The sequence below is a fragment of the Tinamus guttatus genome, unplaced genomic scaffold (genome assembly GCF_059628265.1).
Source record: "Tinamus guttatus ecotype Peru unplaced genomic scaffold, ASM5962826v1 Tinamus_guttatus_pri_ptg000028l, whole genome shotgun sequence".
In the NCBI taxonomy this organism is placed as follows: Eukaryota; Metazoa; Chordata; class Aves; order Tinamiformes; family Tinamidae; genus Tinamus; species Tinamus guttatus.
Genome location: NW_028288562.1, coordinates 3,026,382 through 3,052,267, shown reverse-complemented (window position 1 = coordinate 3,052,267; position 25,886 = coordinate 3,026,382). Strand labels below are relative to the sequence as shown.

Below are 25,886 nucleotides of genomic sequence, written 5' to 3'. Positions count from 1 at the left end.
GGCGCGGGCGGCGGCTGCGGGGGGGCGGCGGGCGGCCATTTACCGAGCGGCGGCGGGGAGGGGGGGTCGCACGCGCACTGGCGCCGCCGCGGAGAGGGAGTGGCGGCGGCGCATGCGCGTGGCCTGTCTCGCTAGGTGTAGCCGGCAGCGCGCAGGCGCTTCGGCGTAGCGTGGGGGGGAGGGGGGAGGGAAGGGAGGGCGGCGGAGAGCGCATGCGCGGGCCTGGAAGGCGGCGTATGCGGGATCTGAGCCGCGTCTTTCAGGCTGGAGGCAAAGCCGGGAAGGACTCCGGGAAGACCAAGACCAAGGCAGTGTCCCGCTCCCAGCGCGCCGGCCTGCAGGTGAGAGCGCTGCATCCAAATGTGCCCGGCGCTGAAGGAGAGACCGCTATGCGGCACCCGCAGCAGCAGAGCGTGTTTCTTCTGTTTCTGCAGTGACGTTGTCTTCCCGTTCCTCTTGTTTTACAGTTCCCTGTAGGACGCATCCACAGACACCTGAAGTCTCGGACCACCAGCCACGGGCGTGTAGGAGCCACAGCTGCCGTGTATAGTGCAGCCATCCTGGAGTACTTGACAGCAGAGGTAAAACTGCTGCTTGGGGCCCAGGCAAGCTGGATGGTCCAATCTCAGTGCTATCACGACCAGAGTCTGATACACTGGCAAAATGCATCAGGGCGGTGACTCTTCTCGTGCTAAAACACAAACTGGTTTAAAAGATGTACTGTTTGCTGTCCTAATGTCACTGCTCCCTTGGCTTGGAGAAAAGAGCTAAAGCCATGTAATGGGTCTCTTAACTTGTAGACCTCAATCTAAAAATGTTCTTATCTTCAGGTTCTTGAGCTGGCAGGAAATGCATCCAAAGACTTGAAGGTGAAGCGTATCACTCCCCGTCACCTGCAGCTTGCAATTAGAGGAGATGAAGAATTGGACTCTCTCATTAAGGCAACAATTGCTGGTGGTGGTATGTAACTTGCTTTCTAGCTTTGTGTTAAGTGGAAAGCAGCTCATTTAGCTTTAAGGGTTGCTTAATAATTATATTTGAAGTGCCAATTGTAGCAAAATCACTGATGAGAAGTAATATGATCTTAACTCTTGGTGTTGCTCTTTCTTAGGTGTAATACCACATATCCACAAATCTCTCATTGGAAAGAAAGGACAACAGAAAACTGTCTAAAGGATACCAGGATTCCATGTTATCTCAGGACTCTTAAGTACTTAATTGTCCAGTGTTGGTGATTCTGGTGGACTGTGTCTGTGAAACACAATTTTGCCTTTTTGTAACTTCAAGAAGCTAAAGCTTACCGAGCTTTCTAACAAACCAAATTTCTGCATTGAAGTCTTAACCGTATTTAAGTGTTACCATGGCTTCAAAGAAGCTATTGTATTTGTAGTTGGTTTTGATTGAGCTGACTGTTTTTAGATCGGTTTGATTAAGTAAAGGAAGTGTTCGGTTTTGTACAGACTTTTCATCCACTAGAGTGGAAATGTTCAATAAATGTTATATCAATACCAATTGTCTCATGTACAGTGACTGAAAAACACTTGGTCTCAGTTGTGCAGCTCTGAAGAAGAATAGTTCAGGAAGGCACAACTGCAATGGCTCTCCAAGCTGCGAGGTACTGAAGGTATTTGTATTTTAAAATGGAAACATAGCCCTGCAGTGCTGCAGCACTTAACATCTGAGTGACATGGGGAGCATTTTTTCCCTCATCAGGTTAAAACAAATTGTTAAAAATGGAGCCTTATGGAGGCTTGTGTAGAAATACTTTTCTAAAGCTCACTCTAAGGGCTGTGTTATTTAAGGGCAGATTTACCTGGTGGTGTAATAGTAGTAGTCCTCAAAAGAAGAATGTGAGCTGGAGGCTGAAATCTAGAACTTGTGTATACACTTCTGTAGTATTTCTGCTGATTAAAGTGCTGATGAGTCCATAAACGATACGAGGAATGTGCTGCAGTAATCTCTACTCATAACCAGCAGTCTTTCTCTAAGCATGGCTGGGTGCTTTGCCAGCAAGGCCAACTCTGCCAATTCTACCACATGCCAAGGAAAAATCTGTTGTCAAAATATAACTCCCATAGCTCACTGATCTTCATAGGAAGTTAAAGTAACCTTGTTATTCTTAAGACTTACAGTGATGAGGTGAGAAACTGCCCATCCTTTCTTAAATTCTGAATTGTAAATTTGTTATAATCTCTGCCTCAGATCATGGATACTATATCTGCAGTAGCCTGGTAGAACTGGACTGAATTCCTTTAGCTCTGTTCCCTCAGCTTTTTATTTAAAATAACTTCAGTATCTTCCTGAGAACATGGTACAGCAGCCAGGTGTTTTACTGAGGCAGAGGGTCTTGTGCAGACTGGCCCATGGCTGTGGCAGAACAAAGTGGGATGGGAAGCTCTGTGTTTTCTGCCCTTGCTTCTCCCTCAGCGCTTCCCTGATGTGGATGAAGGTGCCTCTGCCTTAGGGGAGGCTAAGCTGCTTTGCCGACCTCTTGCAGGTACTGTGCTCTGCTGCAGCCGCAGCGTGGCTGGAAGGCGCTGACCTAGATCTTCACGCGGCGGCTCCATCTCTAGTGAACACCTGCACCCACGCGCTCAGGTGCAGGCGCCTCGCTGCGGCGGTGGCCGCGGGCCGCGCAGGGCCGCTCCCCGCCGCGGGGCCGCCGGTACTTTTCCAGCAGGGGAAGCGGCGGGCGGAGCCGGGGCGGCCGCGGGGGCGGCGCATGCGCCGTGGCGTCCCGGAAGCAGCAGCTAGCGGGCCGGGCAGGCGGGCCGGGCGCCGCGCCGGGGCTGCGGGCACGGCCGGTTGGGCTCGCTGCGGGGCGGCGGGATGAGCGCGGCGGCGTGACGGGGAAGCCCGAGCCCGCCCTCCTTCAGGCTGCGCTTCCCCTGCCCGCGTCCGCTCTGGCTTCGGGCCCCTTCTCTCTGCGCTGCGGCGGGCGGAGGCGGCGCAAGGAGAAGCCCATGGAGGGGAACCGGGACGAGGCGGAGAAGTGCATCGGCATCGCGCGGGAGGCGCTCGAGGCCGGCAACCGCGACCGCGCCCTGCGCTTCCTCGGCAAGGCCCAGAAGCTCTACCCCACCGAGACGGCCCGAGGTGACCGAACCCGGAGCCTGCCGCGGCCTCCCCGCCACCCCCTTCCCTCCCCCGCACCGTTATTACCGGCCCTCCTCGCGCCAGAGAAACGCGGCGCCGGCGGCAGGGGGGCTCCTCGCAGCCCGCGCGGCCGTTAGAACGTGCGGCCGTTAACGTTCGGTGCGCGGCGGCGTCGCCTCCCCCCACCCCCGACGCGGCGGCCGGAGGTGCCCGGGAGTCGCCTTAAAAAGGGCCCAATAAAAACGCCCCAGGGAGGCTCGGGTGCTCCTCTCCGCCCCTCTTCTTCTTTCTTTTCCACTTTATTATTGTTGTCTTTTTTATTTAAGTCATTGGTTTAATCAGAGGCACTCGTGCTAAGCCTAGGCCTGACTCACACCTCAGGCCCCAGGGCAAGAGGTGCCCCTTTGGCTCCTCCATATCTCATGGTGGATGAGCCTTGTGCTAGCAGCACACGCAGGCAGCTGAAATTCCAGACTTGGCTTTACTTTATCAATTATTTGTGCTTTGGGTTTTTTTTTTTTTTTTTTTTTTTTTTTTTTTTGTGGAGAGGGTTGTTTTATTTTGCCTTTTCATTGTACAGTAGCTGAGCACAAAACAGGCACACGTTTAGCAATGGTAGAGGGCAAAGAGAATGGGCCTGGTTGCTCCCCTGTGCCTTAGTTGGTTGTCTAGGTAGTTGTTAGCTAAAAATTTTAAAAGTAATGAACAAAATGTGTTTTTAAGTGACTCCCTGAAGGGAGCAATAGCAAGGCTCAAATTCTGAAGGTATACAGCACTGTTATGGGTCTTGGAGACTCAGTTGCGCTCTGTCAAAAATCAACTCATTATCTTGAGTGCAATGACTTGTTGCATTCCTCTAGTTCTCGCTTATGTTGCCTGTATCCTTGGAGGGATTCAGGAAAGGCTTCAGTGCTCTGGACTGTCTTGAAGGTTTTGCTATGGAATGAAGTAGAGCACAGAATACTTATGATTAACATTTCACCCCAAAGGCACGTGCAAGTGATGAATTCTGAGGCCTGTGTTCTCATTTAGTGTCAGGCATATGTTCAGTGAGTGTTTTCTATCCTCTTGAATATCTTGCTGCTTTTTATATAAAATCAATATGCTAAGGTTAAAATCAATATGCTAAGGATGATTTATCAGTCCCTCTTACATTAAGAGTAAATAGTTTTGGGGGGGGGGTGTTTCTTCTGCAAGACAGGTTGCTGGTAAATCAACAGCAAAGAAGGTAATTGTTGCTACTTTGTTTGGATCAAGAAGGTGGCACTTTTTATACTCCTGTCACATCACATACCCCTCTAAAATAAAAACAGGCAAAAGTTTGTCTTCTTCTCCTAAATTTTTATGGCTGAAGATGACCTGCATGAGGACATGTTTGGAAGCTGTGTTGGTCAGGAGGCAAGAAGCCTGAGAGTTTCAGCTCGGCCTCTTCCACTCAAGCAGCTTAAACAGCTTTGCCTGCTCCACACAGCTTATTGTGGCCCTACACCTAGAGTTTAAGAGTTACAGTAGCTTCACATGTCTACCCCTTCTTTGAGGGTTTTTTTTCCTTTTAAGTAGGACTGCTACTACATAACGAGCATTGTAAAGTGTTCAGTGCAAGAAATAGATGGCTAATTAGGCTATTGTCTCTAGGACACTTGTTTTATTCGCTGTGGAAATGAGCAAAGTGTGTCACAAATGAGGTACGGTTCTGGTGAAGAGGGATGGCTTTGTGGTCATGGTAGTGCACTGTAATCTGTGGAGTTGTGTATTGATACTAAATGCTTCACAGAATTTCTCTGTGATGTTAAATAAGTCACTTCACTTTTCCCTTTCTAGTGACTGCTAATTGTTTGTACTTCATTTTTCAGGTGTTTATTTTGAAGTTCGTGAGGCACTTAAAAGCCGTGTTATAAGTGTAGTAGGGTGCAAAGACACAGAATGCCCTGTTTTCAGCATCTGGAAGATGGGCAATAAAATAGAATTGGAATTTTACACTGACTAAGAAAAAACAAAATTACTGCTTCATAATTTCATTGTCACCTTCTTAATAAGCCTTGTATGGGCCAACGCTGCAAAACACTAATTCGTCAGAATTCATTACCTCAATTAAAAACTGTGTCAGAGTGCTATGCCCAAGAGAAGGGAACATTTAAGGTTTTGTAAGCTCCCTTAGTCCTAGCACAAACTCTACAATCATAATATGTTGGTTTCATGAAGAGATAGGACAACATGGTGTAACCCCAGTTGTCACTGCGTTTGCTCATTTTTTCTTTTGGATATATATTAAAAGGTAGTTCTTACCACATTTTCTCTGGAGTCAAGGGTTGTCCGTGAGACATATTCACCATAATTTTGGGAACACTTGCCTACCATTTCACAGATGTTCCTTCTGTGATAACCGTGCAAAGAATGCTGGCTGTTTACCTAAAAAAGGTAAAGGAGGTCAGAGGATGAAAAGGTAGAGCAGGTTACGAATGTTAAAGGCCGTGATGAGAGATGGAAACAAGCAGAACACTCCTGAGGCTGCTGGTCCCTCAAAATAGCCAGGAAGTGCAGAAATTGGCCTGGTGATCACTGTATGCCCCTGGTTGCTGTGTCTTTGGCCATATTTGCATTTAAACTGCGCTCAGCGCTGGGTCAGTCACTGCTGAAATACAGTTTTGCTTAAAAAAAAAAAAAAAAAAAGCTCCAGCCTCAAATACGCTGACTGCAGCAGGGCTATTTTAAGGCACTAGTGGTGTGAAACATGAGGTCACTGCTTATTCAATGATATTTAACAAATAACTTTGTAGTAGTGGTTCATATGTTGACATCTTCCTTTACTGGAAAATCATTCTGCGGTTCATCTTTTCAATCAAAATATTAAGTTAGAGCATGATTTTTGATGGTAATCTGCCTTGCAACTGGATGGAAACTAGTTGCTTCTCAGACAATGATCTGTAAGAGTGGATATAAAGTTAACAAAGAACCAGGTTCCTTTCCAAGCATCTGTGCCATTTTTGAAGAGGAAGGCAGAAGCGCACATTAATGTTTGTACCTGGTAGGTTTTGGTACATACAACTCTAATTTTAAATGTTATTTAAGATTTCACTTGATTGACTTGATTTCAGTTGCTGACTTGAAAAGCAAACATTTATTTTTCAGGAGTAAGTAAACTTACTTTTTTAGGGTGTTGTATTAGTTCTAAAGTCTATATTTAACATCTGTATTCCATTTAAAGATATGCACACTGAAAGTTGTCTTCAATACACTGTTAGCACCACCATTCTAAAAGCTGGATTTACCACCGGAAGTTCAAGGAAGAGCTGAAGTCTCGCTTCTGAATGCGTGAACTGAATCTCTTATTCGAGGAAAACAGTGCCCCCAGGCCCTTTGCATGACTTTCCTTTTAAGCATAGAGCAATAGCATTTTTGCATACAGTGTTCTGCGGGCTTCTGTGACATGTTCTGCCAGCATCCTACTTTGTCTTCTCAGCAGTGCAGCTCCACTGTGGGATGGGAGGTCTCAGAAAGATGATTAGGAAGCGGTCATGTTGGAAGCACTGTGCAGGCACGCTCGTCCTTGAACAGGCTTATCAGCTGAACGTGCTCTAAATAGGTACTGGGGGTTAAAAATACAAGTTAGCATCTATACTGGTGTTTCTACCATTATTGCTGCTAGGGGGTTGCCAGAGGCAATGTCGCAGGGATGGGGAGTTTCTACAGAAATTCCAATATAAACTCAGGCTTTGCAAAACTGTTGATTATTAATAGAGGGTAGAGTTAGGGTCACATGTCCAAAGCAGTCCCAGGGGATACCTTTACTGTAGGTTAAAGGCCACAAAAATAGAAGAAGAAAGAAAATATTGTTTTCTCTGCCCGTTTAATGGGAACAATCTTGGAGCAGAAATCCTCCTTTTAAAGACTCTGCCTCTCCAAGTCTCTGTTCTTGGTTAGCTCTCAGCCTGTAGACGAAGTCATCTTGTTGGCGTGTTATTTCTGAAGTTCTGAAGTGAATGACTGAAGTAGTGCCACAAGAGATGGTATTAGAAGAACCTAATGAATGTATTTGGATATGTACTTCAGTTACAGTCCGTAATGGGATTATAGCTCTCCTGTTCTCAAGACCTTCATTTCATTTGCTGTGAACACTTCCTCTTGGTGTGCACCTCGGCATCTAATTATTAGCTACTTGCTTATTTCTCCCACGCAGTGAAAAAGCCTGATGGGATCAATCGAAGGGGCTTGCTGAGGCAGGCAGGAGCGCAGGGCCGGTGGCTCAGGCCAGCAGACTGGCCTGCATGAGCTGGGGGTAGCTGTTAGTCTGCAGCCTTCAGACTGCTGTGCCCAGTGAGTAGGAAAACTCCAGCAACTATTGGGAACCATAAAGCCCATCTGAGGAAAGCAGTTGTGTTCCTTAAATAAAACTCTGCCTTCTTTTCTTTGCTGTGGTGTCTGAGACACAAACTATAGTATTTAGCATCTTGGTTCTTGCTTCAGTAATACTTGTTCCATGGAGGAGAAATTGTTCATTAGATTTAGAAGAAAGTCCTTCAAGCTCCATCTCCTGGAAGAAAATGTTTTTTTCTTTAACAGTGAAGCTACAGCATGCTTTCACAATGAATATTTTTGTATTTTAATAAGGATATTTTTAATGCAGACAGTAACTCTTAATTGTTTATGAAACAGATTTACTCTATATAGTTTGCCATCTTTGCCTGAAGGACTTCTTTTTAGCAACGGTAAAGAATATATTTAATAGTTGGTGTTTTACCTATATAATGTTGCTTGTGCTGTCCTCCAGATTAGAATGGTTCTGTTTCCAAGGGATTGATAAGCCACATACCCCAGAATACAGGCTCGTATCCAGAAACCAAAAGGCAAATTCATGTCTGATAATTAATTGAAACTGACACTTTTGAGGTCTATTGGATCATGGCAGGAAGGAGGATTTAAAAGTATAACAAAAGTATGCCATTTTTTAAAATTCAGGACCCGAGAGATGAGTGTAGTTAGCTGGTCCTGACTTATCCATGGTATTTAACAGTCATTTGAATTTCAGCCGTTTTGTCCAAATGGAATAGAGAGCATCAGTCCATGGACGCCAACGGCTCACGATAAAAACAGCCGTGTTCTGTAGCAACTAAAATTGCTGCTGTAAAGAAAACCCTGGTAGGGTATATCACGATTTACCAGCCCAATGAAACGTTAGTTCTGCCTGCATCTTTCAGGTCCTCCTCACCGTGGTCATGACTGTATCCTCAGCTAAGGATGGAATCGGTTGTGACATGAGTGAGGACAAACTCCTTGTCTGACTGGGGGATCGAGCCCATGTCTTAAGCCAGTCCCACACATGAGGTTACTGCCTTTGGGTTGTTTGGCAGTGTAATGACTGCCTCTTATCTGGAATCAAGAATTGCCAGTGTTGCCATAATATATACTCTTGTTCTGCAGGCAAGGTGGGACTGAAGTGCTGCCTGTTTTCTCTTTCCTATGAGCATGTGTACATTATCAATTATATTGCAAAGACCATTACTTGTTTGTTTGTTTGTTTTTCTTCTCTGATCTGTTAACCAGATAAATGTGAAAAAAACCCTCTCACTGTGTTATGGAGATGAATGCATCTGCTGCCAGGACCAGTCTGTGCGGTACCGGGACTTGATATCTGTATGGAATAACTCACACATACTTTATGGAATAACTCACACATACTTTAGAGTGTTAAATTATCTCTCCTTGCTGTTTACAGTTGCTTATTTGGATGTGGGCTGCGTCTCTAAAAACATCCAGAAATGAAGGAACTGGTCATATTCTCTTAAACTACCTTGGCAGAGGTAGAGGGGAGTCCCATCCCTAGTTTTGACATGTTTTCCCATTGCCTCACCAAGAGAAGCAGTTGCTAGACTGGCTTCAGAAGGGTTCATGGTACAAATTGATGGTTAATAAGAAAGGGGGATTCAGCAGGTGATCAATGTGGTGCTCCAATTAATTATTACTTGAGAGCTCCTGACTTAAACAGTAATGGCTATAATGATACTACTGTGTACTGTTCTTTTATAGTTTTGTTGGAAGCTATTATGAAGAATGGAAGTGCTGCTGGGGGAGGCGCGTACTGCCGAAAACCAGCCAGTAGCAATGACCAGAGTAAGCCCAGTAGCACCAAGGAGAGCAATGCATCAGCTGCAGGTGAAAGTGGAAAAGGCTACACCAAAGACCAAATGGAAGGAGTGTTCAGGTATGGCCTTACTTAAATATGTCACTCTTTTTCATTTTGTGTACTGTATACTTGTGCTTCCAGATATAGGATCTAAAGAACCATTGGAAAAAAATAAAGTAGCGGGATGTGCTATCACTTTGTGCACGAAAGATTACACTACTGATCAATACATAAAGAAATCCTGGTAGTTCCAAAGAAAATATTGAAAATAGTTGTTAAGTAGTTCTCATGATAAATGAAATTAGTAATGAAAATTCTATAGTAAAACTTGCAGGACAGTGTTTCTATTCTTAAATATTTTCATATAGAAATATTTAAATTTACGGTGGGACTGAAGTACTGAATTAGAAGTATGAGATGGAAAAAAATCTCAAAACGTGTAGTTATGAGATAATGTTGATAAACAAACTGGTCTTAAACCAATATTATAATAATTTGTTTCTAGAAGTACATGTGTCTGAGAGGCACTGAATCAAATAGCGTAAACTGCATCGTAAACTTTGGACCTCACATAGTGTGGCAGCATTAAGATGGGGCAACAGAGGGAAAGCAGGGCGTGAGTTCAAAGAAACAAAGATCTATAAAAATGTCCTTTTATCATCTCTCTGCTTAATGTTGCCCTTATTCATAGTTTAGTGTTACTCTAAATCCTGAACAAGCATGTAAATTTTCAGTTTTTTTGAAATAGCAACAATTAAAATAAAAGCAAAAAGTATGTGTGTGTCTGTGACAAAATACCCGTGAAGAAATCCTTTATAAAATGAAGCTTAGATCAATTCAAGACAAGTAACATGTAACCCATTCTCAAAAAGCTGTTATAGGTCATTCTGAGCTGTGGTTTACTTTACCATCGGAGTCCTTGTGAGCTCTGTGAGAGAAAGTGGGTAGGGTTTTTGTTTTTTATTGAAAAAGCAATGCTCTTTTAAATCACATTGTAGAGCCAGCCTTTTTTTTTTTTTTTTTTTTTCTTTCCCCAGGAAGGCTTTCATGGTATTACTTCCCTGAAAGGGTTTCTAGATAAGAGGTAAAATTAATCTAGTTCAGGGAGATCAGAACCAGAGCTTGAGATATTCAGGAAACTGCACATTGTGAAAAATGTTGATCCAATATTGGTTTGAGTTCCTATTTCAACAGTCTCTCCTCTGAACATCAAATTTGGATTTTTTTTTAAACCTGCTCGGATGTTTGTAAATAAGCAATTGTAATAGTTTACAGAATAACCTATCTTTATTTGTATTTTATTTACCAGTTAGAAAATCATCTGTTAAACAGTGACTTATTCTTGATCTTAGCTTCAGTGATGCGATTATCCTTTAGAACAGCAATTTAGAAACCTTTGGGGAGAGACTGGCTTTCGCTTTAGAAGCACAGGAATCAACAGAGCAAGTCCCAAGTCTTTGCTGGAAGTCTGGCAAAGTTTGTTGTGCTGTTGATCAGTGACATCAGTGCTTGGGGAATCTGGGATTGAGAAGGAAAAATATGTGTGCCTTGCCATGGAGAACAGTATTAAATGCCAACAGTGGAAACTCAAAAGAACTGTGCAGATATTACTGAACACTTTCAGTGATGATCACTGAGGGGAAGATCATATTGAAGCCACAGTGAGAATGAGTTTTTTTTTTTTTTTTTTTTTTTTTTTTTTAAATGAGGGCCTGATATGTGCTATTGCTCTAGTCAGACTCAGACTTTTCTAGTTAAATGAAGCACCCCTCTTTGGGGAAGAGCATTATTTGGAGAGTCAAGCTTGTCACCACCACATGCTGCTGGTGTACCACAGCTGAAGGGTTTTCAGACCTTCAAATAGTTAAAGAAATGCTTCATGAAAAGAGGTGGTGGTAAGTAATGCTTTGTGCCTGATTTTAATTCTTTTTTACCTTGAAGAAAATAGATAGAAGATAGTAGATCCTCAAGTTATAATAAATTCTCAGTCTTAGCATGAGTTTGATTTTGTGAAACTGAATTGTTTTGCATGGTTATGGCTTGAAATTTGGCTATTTTGGCTCTCTGACTTGGAGCACTGACCGGTGTTCCTGGAGTTGTCCAGCTATCTGGAGTTTGCTTGTGACAACAGATGAAGGAGCAGAGTAAAGATGCAGTTGGAGCAACATAGCTGATTGATTAAACTGCGTTCATTTCCATCAGTGTTACTCCAGCAATGTAGGTGTGAGCACAAACAAGCACCTCAGTGCAGCTTTTTACATTGTCTGCATACACAAGGGACGCCCATCTCCAACAAGCTACTGTAACGCTTCAGTGCAGCGTTGCACAAGCTGGCAAACAAGGTGCTCGACAGGGAGAAGCTTAACGTGCAATACCTTTCCACTGATTGCATAAGTGCCGGGTCATGCTCTGGCTCTTTAAGAAGTTGGGCAGAGATATGTGCTCGCTGTTTTGGTGCAGCACTTAGAAACTCAAGGTATTCAAAAGCACATCATTAGTTTTGATTTGATATGTTTTGAAAATATGATCTGTCGTATGTACATTTTCCTCTTACTGTTATTGTCTTGTCAGTAGGGCTGCATCACATAGCTTTAGGACTTCAGGTGTCCTGTGTTTCAGGGAGAACAGGAGGAGACTAGCAAAAATGTTTGAAGAGCCAGGGTAGAGTTATTTCCTTCTCGAGTTGGCGCCTTAGGAGTTTTGAATCATGTCTGAACTATGCCAACTTCAGATAAGTACAGAAATCATATGCATGACAAAAAGAAAAAGGGAGAGAAAAAAAAAGGGGGGGAGAGAACTTGGGCTTGGCTTTTGTGGTCTTTAGAGGAATTCCTTTCATGATTTATATAGGTTATCTGCATTTGTTGCTGAAATGAAGCATCCTGGCAAGAATTATTGTAACTTTTTTTTTTCCCTTTTAGTTCACTTAAAACAATTGAAGAGTAAGTACTGAACAGGATTACAGTTCTCAAAGACTTCCTACCTCCTTTCAAGAAATTCTGATCATAGTATCTGCCTTGTCATACTGAGTGTACAGATCCTTTGGGAAATTTTTGAGGACAAATTTTAAATTTCCCTTTAGAAAAGAATCACTGCCTGCCTTTTGTTAATCTTTCTTATTTCTTTTTATACTGGCAAGCATGTGTTATCTGTCAGCTACATAAATCTAAAAAGCAGTTTGAGAAATGTAGATAGCTTGTTCACTTTATATGACTCCCTTTGATTGATCTTAAAAATGATGTAATGCTTCTTTTTACTAAAGAAACCTTAACATAAATTCCATATTACCTGTTTGACATCAGAAAAATAACCCTCCCCAATCAGCAATCTGCTAGAGTTGGCTTGTTTGCTTGTGAAAGCTCTACTGGAGTATTGCTCGTTCTGCCCTGTTAGTGCTCTTCTGAGAGCGTAAAAATGAAATTGTGTTGTTTGGATTTTTTGAACTGGAACCAAAACAAACTGCTGGTCATGAGTTGTGTAGGAGTCTTGCAAGACAGGATTAAATTTCACCCAGCAGTGGCCAGAATAATCAGCAACTTCATTTGAATTCACAAAGTAAACCAAAAAAATTGCTTCTGCACATTTTTTTTTTGTTCAGACTGCACGGAATCAAAGTTGTGTGTGGCTGACCTTTTCCAGGCTTCCTGCTGAGACTTGCAAACTCAGCAGAATGAGGTATATCATTACTTTGTTATCGAGGGGTCAGAAAGATAATTAACTGATAGTGGAATAATAAGAGCAACATATTCTAAAATGGAAAAAAAGACAAAGCTCAGAAATCAGGGCATGCTATTAATTAGACTGCTGGAACTGCCGTGAATTGTTGAAATATCCAGTTGAATGATTGAGAAAAGACAGAAATCTCAGTAGTAGGACTTGTCATGGAAAAGTGGCAGAGGAAACTGGTGGACTTTGTCAGAAAGCTCCTGCCATGCCTTTTTTTTTTTTCCTAGTTAAGAGAAAAGCTTAAACAAATCTGGAGAAAAAATATGATAATATTTAATACAGACCTGGATATTTTGTATAATACACACAGTAAACACCTACATGTATTGTAATATAGCCAGGGCATTAAAAAAATTAGGTTTGCTGGGACCAGGTCGATTTCCTCCACACCCTGTGGCTGGCCCTTCTTTCCAATCTAGAGCATCCCTTGAAGATCACAGTAATGGTATCCAAATTGTGACTCTCACACAGCCAGTTCAGCTGCAAGATGCCATTTGCAGCAGGTCATTTGGCATCATCTGAAACTTGGGCCTGCGTAGAACTTGGTCTGCAGTTTGCCCTGTTTCTTTGTTCAGCTCTGGGATCAGGAGTCATCCCAGCTTCCTTTGGCTTAGTGCTTCGTAGCGAGCGCTTCCTGCTGCACACTGTGCTGCTCAGGTCATGTTACGATCAGTGGCTCCCGTAGGAACTTCTGAACGTGGGGTCCAACTATGTGTGACTTTGGGGCCATCCCGTATGTGTGTAGGCAGAAGTTTTGAAAGGCCTTTTAAAATACAAAGTTATGCTCAAAATTTTGTGTTTATGGATCACTGTGGGTATTTGATACGGAAATGAAAGCGTATCTGCTAGTTTTGGTTAACCTGATAAAGGCTGTTGGTGCTGACATCTGAATTGTAGATCCAAAAGTAAAACAAGAAGCATAGAGCAACGAGATCACATCATTTTATAGTCAGAGAAGAAACAGAGGCCGTATCCCCAGAATTGCTACAGGAGAAAGCAGGCATTTCTTGACATGAAGGGTTTACTCTGCCTTCTGCCATCAGAGCACAGAGGGAGGCTTGACCTAAGGCAGAACTGGCTGCTGCTGGAGTCGGGAAGTGGAGGTTTGCGCGTCCTGATGGGGTGTCTCTGTCAAGAGATTGCTGGATGTTCCCGAAATAATATCTGACTGCTAGAGAATAGAGTTGTCAAACCGCATCAAGGCAAGTGATGGGCTGTGTGCACCCACCGTGTGCTCTCCGAAAAGAGCCAGCAAATGTGTTAGGCAGGGGAGGCTGCCAGGGTCCTAACAGGGAGGGGGACAGTTCAGCAGTCACCTTGACTGTCCCAGAGGTGTTGGGGAGGCCTGGCACTGACAGCGTGTATATGAACCGAGGGTCTAGTTATCAAGCACAGCTTGTCCTGCCAGTTATCTTGACTTTCCAGCTTGAATTCATTTTGCAATGAAGTTTTGCCTCTCTCATCGGTGTAACAAAAACGCTGATAATTTGACCCGTTTTCCCCACAGCAAAGCAGCTGGTGCAAAGCTTCCCTGGACTTCACCAAGGTGGGAAGAACCAAGTCATTCGCCTGTGCTTACCACCCTGAACTATGCTCAGTAAAGGGATCTCCTGACAAAAATCACTAAATTCTTCTCCCTTTAGAAAACTTTCCTGACAGTAGTTGGCACTAACTAGGTGCAAGAAGGTTATGGTCCACATGTGTTTTGCCTTGAAGTGGGAAGGGCCAAGTTCACTGTAGAGAATTCCAGTCTTATAGCTTTTGTCCTCTGTGTATCTGGACAGCTATTTGATGTGCTTTAGCTTTAAACTAAACTAAACTAAAGTTCTGTTAAACTCTGCCAAATTGCTTTATGTGTGTGCACAGTGAGGGAAGTCCTGTGCAGCAGTGCTCCTCCAGCTGAGTACTTGAAGCTCCTGTTTGCTTATGGAGACCACAAGAGGTGAAACAGCGAAGAGTGGGTGCTTAACTCGTGTAGATCCTGTGCAGGGGAAAGGAGGACGATGTAAATGCTTGCAAGGTCAGTTACAGCCCGGTGGGTAGGCAATGTTGCCATGTGCTCACCCAGACAAGAACTGGTAAAAGGGAATAGAAGTGAAGGGTGGCAGCCGCAACCCCAGGAAGGCTTTGTTGGCAACGAGTGTTTTTTTTTAGCCTACCTAGTGTTTTTAGATCTTGATGATTAGCAGGTCTGCTTCTGAGGGTGATCTTATACAAGATATGCTTGAAATATTAAATCATGACTTCCTGCAAAATGAAGACTGTTGGAATAGTGTTCGTTGTTTGCCTCCGTCCTTAAGTAAATTATGGTGTCCAAAGGTGGTTGCTTCCTCTGATAGCCTGGATGTCTTTTGGTAGGTAGCCACTGTTCCTGCTTTCCCCACAATGGTGGCTCACCCTGGGTTATTAGTTATGAGTGAAAGGAAACTGCAGGGCAGGTTTCTGAAGAACATCTTTGCTTCTTTTTTTGTATTTTTCTTCTCTCTGAATCTTTGAGTCATGTGAACCAAATGTGTATCAGGTCTGCAAAGAACAAAACTTCCATGTTTTTTGTCAAGTTTTCTCCTCTTTTTTTTTCCTCATGCCTAGAGAAAGTCAAGGATGCATGGCTCTTAGAAACAAGCATTTAAAATTAGAGTTTTTATGCTAGTAAAATAATAAGTGTCAAATATTGATGAATCACTACCTTATTTTATATGAACCTAAGTACTGTAAGGTATGGTTGAAAATAAATAATACATATACTGAGTTACTGAAGAGAAGAAATTTAGATCAGGTGCTGAGACAGAAATTTCTTGAAATAAAAGCCTACTGTGACAGTGTTACACTTGCATATTAAGTAACATCTCTGCTCTAGATATAACTCATACGTAATCCATGTCTTGAGGCTAAAGATGAAGGAATGTGTGTATGCTTCCAATATATTAGCCGATCATGAGGATTTACAAACAAAAATTTCCAGTACCCAGAGGATATTTCAGTGTATGTTCTTTCTTTTTCAGTCTCTCCTGATGATGAATGCACTGCGTTCTTTTTTAGTTAGCTTTATCGTCTTCCTAACTGGGGCTTATTAAACATTGCTTCAGTGTCACGAGCTCTGTTTGTTTCGCAGGATGTTCGTGCCGGCAGCGGCGTGCATATGTTCAGGTCAGTGCTCTGGGGAGCATCACACGGAGGCTGCTATAAAAAGCTTCTGTTACTCGAACACAAGGGGATCCCCCATATAAAACTTGACTTGATCACTCTGTGATCTCTGAGGGACCACACAAGATGGGGTGGTTGTACCTCTGCTCTGCCTTAATTACAGAGTGCCGTTCATCTTTCCTGGAGCTGCCACATGCTTCCTTACGCCCTTCCTTTCCACTCGGTGGCTCCACGTATAGTCTCTGTAACACTAAACCCATACTCATACTTATGCAGAGGCCCAGGCACTTGAGAGATTACTGGAACAATGGTATCAGATTAAAGAAGCTCACATTAACCTTTTAAAATATTTCTGGCTGCAGCTTCTTTTGCGTGCTTACACCTTGTCTTGTCTTGGTATTCACTAAATGCCAGCGTGTATGATTTCTGCAGTGCAAGTCTGTGATTCAGCTTTATTTTTCATGTGTTTCTAAACTCTTTCACAGGTGTTTTGGTTTAACTCTGAGATGTGTTTATTAGTTTGGTCAGTTCTTCCTGCCTGCATGGAAGCTGTGGCCTCTCTGGCCTCTCCAAATACCGTTTTTCTCTTCTGGGTATTGTAGCGCATATTATATCATTTCTGTATTTCTGGGTGAGACTTTCTCTAGGAGGAAAGTTTCAGAGTTTTTAGACCCATTTGTTGAGCACTTGAACTGAAAATGTAATTGCTGAAACTGTTATTGTTTCTTCAGGTTTTTGTAAACACTTACAAAAAGTTTTTGTTCACTTGTTTTTATTTTGTATCCCAGTGCATTTCCAGCAATGCAGGTGTTCTTGAATGCCTTATTTCCCTGCAAAGTGAATGTGTGAATAGTATTAGTGCCTTAACTTTGGTTCGTTTGCTTGTCATCCTGTGCACTAAAGCGTGTTTGCTATTGACAGCTGAAACAGAACTTTCTAACTGCTTGCTTTGCAAAGTAAATTTGAAATCTTAGTTTTATGTAGTATTAGCAGCAGTATTTATCTAAGTGGGAATGAATAATTGCAGATGTAAACCTTTTCTCACAACAGCAGTGATTCTACAATATAAGTAAAATTAAAATAAATGTATCTAGTAAGTAATGTTTGAGAACAATAGTTATGTACTCAATGTTGAGTGTACTATGAAAGAATGCTCTTATTTCTAGAGTGAATTTATTTGTATATTTTATATTGAAAGTTATCAGTCAGTACAGTGTACTATATTACTTCTTCTTCAGCTCTGCTTCCACATTTTACATCCTTTTGGTTACAGTATTTTATTTCATTTTTTTCGCAGTATAAAGAAATGTAAAAATTACTATGAAGTCCTTGGAGTGTCAAAGGATGCTGGTGAGGAGGACCTAAAGAAAGCTTATCGAAAGCTTGCTTTGAAATTCCACCCAGACAAAAACCATGCACCTGGAGCAACAGAAGCTTTTAAAAGTAAACTATCATCTTTTTTAAACTTTATGATCAAACTGTGGCAGAATAGAAGGAATTCATCTGTATTGAGCGGTTGTCTTTTTATAAGATTGACAGGTAGTGTTGTGTAACTGATATTAATCTGCCCTTTTTTGGGTCTGAACTAGCTCTGTACTATTACAATACATAGAAAACTTAGCGGAGAAATCTTACAGACTAAAAATAACAGCAATAAAAGTAGCATTTTCTTGTTTATAAATCATTGTCTGACAAGTAAATTTATCGCTTTAGTCTGGCTTTTAAAGGTATCTTGAGTTTCTAACATCCTGAGAAAAAGCAGTTTCATAATAATATCTGAAAGTTAAAAAAAAATCATTTAAGGGATGGCCACAATTAGAGAAGAGAATTGAGTTTGGTCTAAGGCAAGGGCATCTACTTAGATCTTGAGGCGAGATAGTGTTCTCATCTATTATATTAAGCAATCTGCCTTTAGGTTATTTTTAGACTTGCAGAGTATATGCAAATAAAATCATGTTTAATCTCTTGAAATCTTTTTATCAACTTGATCAAAAATCTTTCAAGCATTTGAGCAGTCTTTCTTGTTTTCTTCTGTATTTAAAGAAAACTATTCTTTAATGAGATCTGTTTTGAATTGGTATCAACTAATCAAACACAACTAAATAAATAGTCAAAAAGGATTTTGGTACCCCTTTTAATTGTGGACTGTACTGGAACAGTATGGTTTCTTTATTTCATTTGCTATCACCAGAGTAAGGTTTCCCTAAATTCTTAGTTGTTGGGGGAGAAAAAAAAAGCCTAAACTTTTAGTTCCAATTTTATCCTTGTGCTGAGTAGCAGTAATCAAATATATCAATATTTGGTATTATTAGTGTATAACCTGCTCCCCGTTTAAGTTACCAAACTCTATTTTTTTGGGGTTTCTTTTCCTCACAACTACTAATGATAACTTCTAAGGTCAACTGAGAATCACACAGCCAAGACTCCATTAACATTTTTCAATTGGATAATGTTGAAAACTCAAGCTGTGCAGAGCTGTAGTCTTATTTGTTGGTGATGAGTTTTGCTGCTGCACCTTTTACCATCTCTTGATGACTGATGGCTTTTTAGGACTGAAAAAACTTAATTCCTGTGACTTGTGTTGATTGGCTGCCAAAGAGAAGTTTTTTGTTGGAGAGACAAGGAGTGGGGAAAGAACGAAAAGCCGAAAGAGTCTAATGAAGATATGACCGAGTGAAGATTATCTACTGCGTGTCAGTGGAAAATTTCCTTAAGAGCAAGAGCTAAGTCTGTGCACAGCAGTTAGGGTGAAACCGCTTTTGAGTCTCAAAGTCAGCAGAACTCATGGTCTTTTTACGCTAGTTCTTTCCTTGTTCATTTATACAAGTTTTCTTTTTGCTGATTTCAAAATCAGGTTAATTAGTTTGTCATAATATGGCATTAATGCACTGGGGCAAGCATCTAGGCCTGACATTCCAAATGTTAAGGTTATTTGAAAAAATTCAGGAACTTATAACTTGGCATGTGAACAGGAACGTTGCTGTCAGGCACACAGGTTCTATTCTTCATGTTACAGCATGCAAAACTTTGTTCTTTAAAATACCTAAGCAGCATAGATGAAAATACATTCAAACAGTTAAAGAGAATCAAGGTGACATATTACAAGTTACCACTTACTAAATAAAAACCAAGGGGAGAAAAAAAAAAAAGACTAATAATTTCCACACTGGGCTGCAGTTATCCCATTCCTGAATGTTCATTGTAATGCTTTATTCTTTTCTGTAATTGCAATGATTACACTGGTGGAGGTGTTCCTCTAGGAGGATGAACAAAACTGTGCCTAGTTCAACAGAATAAAAAGCTTTTGGATGGCACTGGTGGGAAACTTGGTGGAAACTATGCTACTATGAGTAGAGATGTTTCTGGACTTGGTTTACTATGATTGATTTGTAGCAAAAAGGACATCCATCTCTGCCTATTCTTGACTTCGAAATTTGCAGTTTTCATGCTGATATAGCCCTTATCTTTCATTTATGGGAGCTGTCTCCTGTTCCTTGTCTCAGAAATCGGAAATGCGTATGCTGTGCTGAGTAATCCAGAAAAACGAAAACAGTATGACCTTACTGGCAGTGAAGAGCAAGCCTGCAGTCACCCCAGCAATGGCAGATTCAACTTCCATAGAGGCTGTGAGGCAGATATTACTCCAGAAGATCTATTCAACATGTTTTTTGGAGGAGCGTTTCCAACAGGTATTTGTATACATCACATTGCTCATCAGTATTCAGTGGTATTGATCAGGCAGCCATTGAATGTTGCACCGTTCTAAAACAATAAAATTGCTCCAGAACACATGCCCCATCTCTTTAGTTTACTATCAGAGTTTATTTTTCTCTGAAGTACTGCTAGATTCCAATAATGCAAATTACCTTCTTTGGAGTTATCCTTACAGTACATGAAGTAAATGGATTGTTTTTAGAGCTTAAAATATTTATTTCAAAAGACTTTGAAATTGTAGCCTGTCTTGAAGTTGAATTGTCAACATGCAATAATGTTAAATATGTTGTTGCCCTTATATTGCCTTCTAGATTTTTCCCGTTTGTTACGTTTTACATGTTTTAAATGTGTTTTTTTTTTTTTTTCCTCTTAGGTAGTGTACATTCATTTTCTAATGGTCGCGCTGGCTACAGTCATCCTAATCAGCACCGTCAGAGTGGACATGAAAGGGAAGAAGAAAGGGGTGATGTATGTTCAAGTGCCATTGACTTTAAATTATGGATTGTGAAATTTGCTGGTAGTTGTTTTCAGTGATGTAAGGGAGTTCTGTGCTGGAGAGCAGAACTTATGCTTGCCAGTTTGATGCTTTAAAACTTTGGCAGGTGGTAGTCAAAACACATGCAATTTTTAAGAAGAAACTAGTGCATTTTTGCAAGTGTATGTTTGTCGCTAGCAAGCTGTGACCCACTATGTCACTAGTCCTGCACAGTAATCCTCGTCTGCATTGAGCTGATTTGAGCCAGGGCTTGTATTTTAGGATCAATAGTCCCTCCTAGATATAAGTTATATGTAATCCTATGCAATTATAACCTCTGAATAGATGAGACCAAATAATGGAGTACTGTATAAATGGATGAAGTCATTTATTTGGTAATTGTTTGTGTGTTAACCCCATGAGCTCTTGGAGCTTCACCACATTGTGAATATTGTATATGTATTAGAAAGCTAAGATAATATCACAGTTAATATGAACAAACCTGCAGCTTTGCAGGTTATTAGTAGTTCTTGTAGTCAAATTTTCCTAGCAGCTTTGATGCTTAGGCATAAAGTAACATTAGGATTAAATCTGTTCATTTGATTCTGTTTTATGAAAGTTCTCTTCTGTTCTTTAGGGAGGCTTCTCTATGTTCATTCAGCTGATGCCTATTATCGTATTGATCCTTGTTTCCTTATTGAGCCAGTTGATGGTATCTAACCCTCCCTACGCCTTATATCCAAGACCGTGAGTAATGCTGAATTACTGTTAGCTTAAAACAGGATAAGATGTTATGGTCCCTTGCCACTGGAAGCATTTTAGGAGTTCTGCATTGGTCAGACCTTGATTTTTTTCACAGCAAGACAAGGAAGAAAAAGCACAGATGAAGCAGAAATAGACTGAAACAGAACTTGCACAGTAGATACTGAGAACAAACTGTGAGAATGTCATGGAGAAAGAGGTTAGCAGTAACTGGCACTTAGAAGACCTTCTAATATGAGGCAGTGAGTCCATAAAAAATAGTATGTTGCAAAAGCATTTGTGTCTCGGGCATGTTTAATCCAGTCCTGAACCCTGTTAAGCCTCATTTCTATTTTAGGAGTCATCTCTGTTTATAGCAAGCAAAGTGCTTGAAGGCAACTTTCTCATCCTTACTTAAATTCTGAACTAGAGAAATTGTCCGTTCTTTTATTCATTCTAGATGATGGTAAGATAGTTTCTCTGCTGCCTGGCAGACTATTATGATAGTGAAACCGTCTATTTTATGCAGCAGGGTATAGAAGTCTCTTTTCCTCAAGAAAAATAAAAGATGTATGAAAGTATTAAGCATTCAAACAGCTAACAGACTTATCCCACTTGCTGTTCCTATCTTAAAGATTCTCAGTGAGACCTGTAGAGCTCACAGCTCCATAACAGAAGGACTTCTTTCTCCTTTCTCGTTTCTTGGTGTTCCTCAGTTATGGAGTGTGATGTTGTTTCCTTATGCAACTAAGCTATTAGGATGCTTATAAACACCTCTCTGCCAAAATTTTTGCACATAGTCCTTGATTTTCAATTTGCAGAAGGCAGCGTCTCACTAAAGTTGATTTTTTGGGATTAGGGGTGAAAACAGCAGTTTAGCATCCATGTAAATGTAGTAATTTCTTTCTAATAAAATATGCAGCCTTTCATATCATTACTTGTTCTCCTTATCCTGCAGAAGTACAGGACAGACCATTAAAATGCAGACAGAGAACTTGGGTGTTATTTACTATGTCAACAAGGACTTTAGAAATGAATATAAAGGAGTGTCAATACAGAAAGTGGAAAAGAGTGTGGAAGAGGATTATGTGTCCAACATCCGTAATAACTGTTGGAAAGAGAGGCAACAAAGTAAGTTTTCTAGTATGTATAATTATATAAAAGCATGCATTACTATTTAAAAAAAATGTGTTAGGCTAGAATCAGTTGTCCATATTATTAATATATCTGAAGGAAAAAAGCAAGTGTGAAGCTCCCTAGTGTTTCTCACTTCTCAGATTGTCACATTTAGGGTCACTTAATTTCCCTTTTACTCAATGACCTAATAACCATCTGCAAATAGTCAACATTTTTAACCTATTCTATTGCCTGTGGCCATTTCTCAGAAAAATAATAATTAATAATTTATAATGGAAGAAAAAAAATCTCGAAAGGATTAAAGCTGAAAATTCTGATTTCTTCCGCATAATTTTATGATGGCACTATTTCATTTTTTGTTGTGTATCCGTTACAGTTGTGTACCTTTCTTATGAGCCAGCCTTATACATTATATATACTGAGCATCTCTGTGGTACTGAATGGCATCAGAGCCTTTTGGACTCTGTGAAAGCAGCTTTGCTTAAATGACACCGGTGCTAAGGTCAGAAACGCGTGCCGTTAAACCAGTAATATCTCACGGAGAAATAACTCATTCATAAACTGGTACTAAATTCATCATTGACAAGAAGCAAAGAGTATGTGGCTCCCTGAACCAGTTGTGTGTTCCTGCCTCACTTCACCCTCTGCAAAGCAGTGATGCCAAACGCTTCACCCCAAATGATAATCTTGAAATACTCAAAAATGGTCACATTTCAAGAAACAAATACCTGAATTTTCATTTCATAGAATCATAGAATGCTTAAGGTTGGAAGGGACCTCTAGGGGTCATGTAGTCCAACCCCCCTGCACACGCAGGGTCACCTAGAGCACGTGGCACAGGACTGCGTCCAAGCGGGTTTTGAAGATCTCCAGAGAAGGAGACTCCACAACCTCTCTGGGCAGCCTGTTCCAGGGCTCTGTCACCCTCACTGTTAAGAAATTTTTCCTTAAGTTCATGCGGAACTTATGGTGCTTCAGTTTGTGGCCATTACCTCTAGTTCTGTTGGTGGCCACCACTGAAAAGAGACCAGCACCATCCTCCTCACTGCCTCCCTTGAGGTACTTATAGACACTGATCAGGTCCCCTCTCAGCCTTCTCTTCTCCAGGCTGAACAGGCCCAGCTCCCTCAGCCTCTCCTCATAGGGCAGATGTTCCAGGCCCCTGATCATCCTTGTGGCCCTGCGCTGGACTCTCTCCAGCAGCTCCACATCCCTCTTGTACTGTGGAGCCCAGAACTGGACACAATACTCCAGATGTGGCCTCACCAGGGCTGAGTAGAGGGGCAGGATCACCTCCCTCGACCTGCTGGAGACGCTCTTCTTAATGCATCTCAGGAAAGGTGCACCCATTTGTGGATGGCTTCTAGATAAAGGATTGATAGTTTCAAATGGAAATAAAATACTTAAGTGTAATGAAATGGCTCACAAAATTGAGAGTTGTGATTGTTATATATAAAAAAAAAGTAAAAAAAACGTAACAGATAAACCAGAACATCAAGAAGAGAACAATTCTCTGTGAAATTTTCAGCAGAAGGCTGATGTACTTTTAGTGACTTTGTTATTACACTTGGATTTACTGGCACATTAGATGTAAGTTTCATGTAAAATACACTGTCTAAGTGTTTCTGATATTAATTGATACACAATTCCAACCTAGGGAAGGAAAGGGGAAAAGAATGCTTCATTCTTCAGCGTTTGTTCTTGCCAGGCTTACTTTGATAAGGACTGGGAGAGCCCTGGGCAATGCAGAGGCCCACCCTTCAACATGCAAATATTTAATGGGAAAAAAAATGATGGCTGGAGAAACATCTTACGCTAGTATAAAGGCAAAAAAAAAATAACCTGATGGTTGTGTCTGTCATTTTGATTTCTATTTGTAATTTATCAAGCTGTGAAACCTCTCCAATTGATTTTTGAAAAAGCAGTCCCTAGTGGAGTTTCTCTATATTTTATGGATTTGAAATGTGTTGTGTTTTAGATCTGTTTGACAGTTAAAATATTCTTTACAGTATTGACTGACATTTAAGAATGCTTTGCTAATCCACCGCAAGTTGCAGAATTGAGAAAGACTGTAGAGAATTAAAATTCTCAACAACATCAAGCAAGTGATAAGCTGGTGAAGGCCAGTGTCACTCTGAGAGCTCTTCTGTTGGCACCTCTCAGCACTGGCAGTGTGAAGCAGCATGAGCAAAGTAATGGGCTTAGCAGTTGGGGTGGTTTTGGGGCACAGACAAGACATTAGAGCTGTCTGTAACATGCAAGATCACTGAGTGTGGTGTATATTTGTATTGTTCAATAAAACATCTGACAGAAAAGTAGTTTTTTCAGTTAGGGACTGCTGTGAAATATGATGGTTCTGGAAGGCTGTTACCTCTTTCACTGTTCAACAGGATGAAAAGCTGGTGAAGCCTGTGAGAGGGGTATTTAGGGGGGAAAAAAAGAGTGAGGTGATTTGGGCAGCCCTGAGAAGGAGTACATCATGTGTCAAGTGTTCCATTCTTAACCTGAAAAATCTCCTTTTTTATTTTTTTTTAAGAAACAGACTTACTGTACGCAGCAAAAGTGTATCGAGACGACCGCCTCCGAAAGAAAGCGGACTCCATGTCTATGGACAACTGCAAAGAGCTGGAACGGCTGACCAGCCTCTATCGAGGAGGGTGAACTAGAATCACACGTGTGCATCCTTACGTATGCTGTTATCTCTCTTGCAAATTAAGAAGAGGTTTAGTTTCATCATGAATGCTGGAAAAGAGGGGTGGATGTAAAACTCTACTGTGTAGCTGTTTCCAGAAACCTTATGCTGAATTATAATTTAATGGCTTCTTTACCTACTGTGAAATATAGGTACCTTACTTGTTTAGATATTTTACTTCAAAGCTTCTGTGAATTCCTTCAGCAGAGAGAATAGCTCAGAAAGGATGCTATACTTGTAGAGATATAGTCATAGTGGTTCTCCTCTAACATATTTGCCATGTAAATATCTGTGGAAAGAACACTTTGTGTATATACGAGTTAAATGACTTTCTATTTAAAATCTCAGAAATTTAGTTCCATACAACATTTTGTCTCACTGATGGAATAAATAGTCTGATTACATCACTCCTATTCAGATGTCAAGTGTGTGGAGTTGAAACAGAATTTTTAATATTTTATCTCTAACGCTATGTAAAATCTTCTAGGTTTACCAGCTTAGAGGAACTTGGTATTTTTAAATATAATGACGTATATTCCTAAATATATGTTGGGGTATATTGATCTGGTGTAGAGTAGCAGTTAGCTGTTGTAGTTTTTTAGTGTTTCTAAGCAATGCTAAGAAAGCTAAGAACTACAGTAATCTCTTTTCAAAGTAAATATTTGCAAATGCTGTACAGACCATTATAAGCATTGCTTTTAGTACCTGCAAGAGTTTACAGTAATAAGACCATAACGGACATCCACAGCTTCCTTAATTTTCACTGAGAAGGAAAGAGAAAACATGCAATAGCAAATCTAGAGTTTAAAAAAAAAAGGCAATTTAATATATATTTTTTCCTGGGAGACTCACTTAATTTTCTTACTGTCTTTTATTTCAAGCTGGGTCCTAACCCTGGTTCCTCAGTGGGCACCACAAGCGGAGCAGGGAGACATTGCTGAGGACGAGCTATGTGCCTTTCAACACTTTTGCCAACTATTTAAATGCTTTGCTAGTTTGCAGGATGCTTCTGTGGTCAGAGCCATATGACTTGTCCCGGG

At 41.2% G+C, this 25,886-nt stretch overlaps 2 protein-coding genes across 2 annotated transcripts; both read left to right on the top strand.

The window, feature by feature from the left end:
* Positions 1-212: 212 nt before the first annotated feature.
* H2AZ1 (H2A.Z variant histone 1) lies at positions 213-1,512 on the top strand. Its single transcript, XM_010213801.2, has 4 exons — positions 213-341; positions 468-581; positions 831-960; positions 1,112-1,512. Exons 1-4 carry the CDS (start codon positions 213-215, stop codon positions 1,171-1,173), a joined length of 435 nt encoding a protein of 144 aa, XP_010212103.1. The 3' UTR covers positions 1,174-1,512.
* Positions 1,513-2,823: 1,311 nt separating this feature from the next.
* DNAJB14 (DnaJ heat shock protein family (Hsp40) member B14) lies at positions 2,824-25,441 on the top strand. Its single transcript, XM_088529437.1, has 8 exons — positions 2,824-3,096; positions 9,121-9,295; positions 17,385-17,530; positions 19,591-19,776; positions 20,175-20,269; positions 20,914-21,023; positions 21,976-22,148; positions 24,691-25,441. Exons 1-8 carry the CDS (start codon positions 2,964-2,966, stop codon positions 24,813-24,815), a joined length of 1,143 nt encoding a protein of 380 aa, XP_088385563.1. The 5' UTR covers positions 2,824-2,963; the 3' UTR covers positions 24,816-25,441.
* Positions 25,442-25,886: the final 445 nt, after the last annotated feature.

Coding starts and splice junctions, on each gene's coding strand:
- DNAJB14 (XM_088529437.1), top strand. CDS start 2,964: ATGGAGGGGAACCGGGACGAGGCGGAGAAGTGCATCGGCATCGCGCGG. Junction 17,531..19,590: donor AGCAACAGAAGCTTTTAAAA/GTAAACTATCAT, acceptor TCCTTGTCTCAG/AAATCGGAAATGCGTATGCT. Junction 19,777..20,174: donor TGGAGGAGCGTTTCCAACAG/GTATTTGTATAC, acceptor TTTTCCTCTTAG/GTAGTGTACATTCATTTTCT.
- H2AZ1 (XM_010213801.2), top strand. CDS start 213: ATGCGCGGGCCTGGAAGGCGGCGTATGCGGGATCTGAGCCGCGTCTTT. Junction 342..467: donor CCCAGCGCGCCGGCCTGCAG/GTGAGAGCGCTG, acceptor CTTGTTTTACAG/TTCCCTGTAGGACGCATCCA. Junction 961..1,111: donor GGCAACAATTGCTGGTGGTG/GTATGTAACTTG, acceptor GCTCTTTCTTAG/GTGTAATACCACATATCCAC.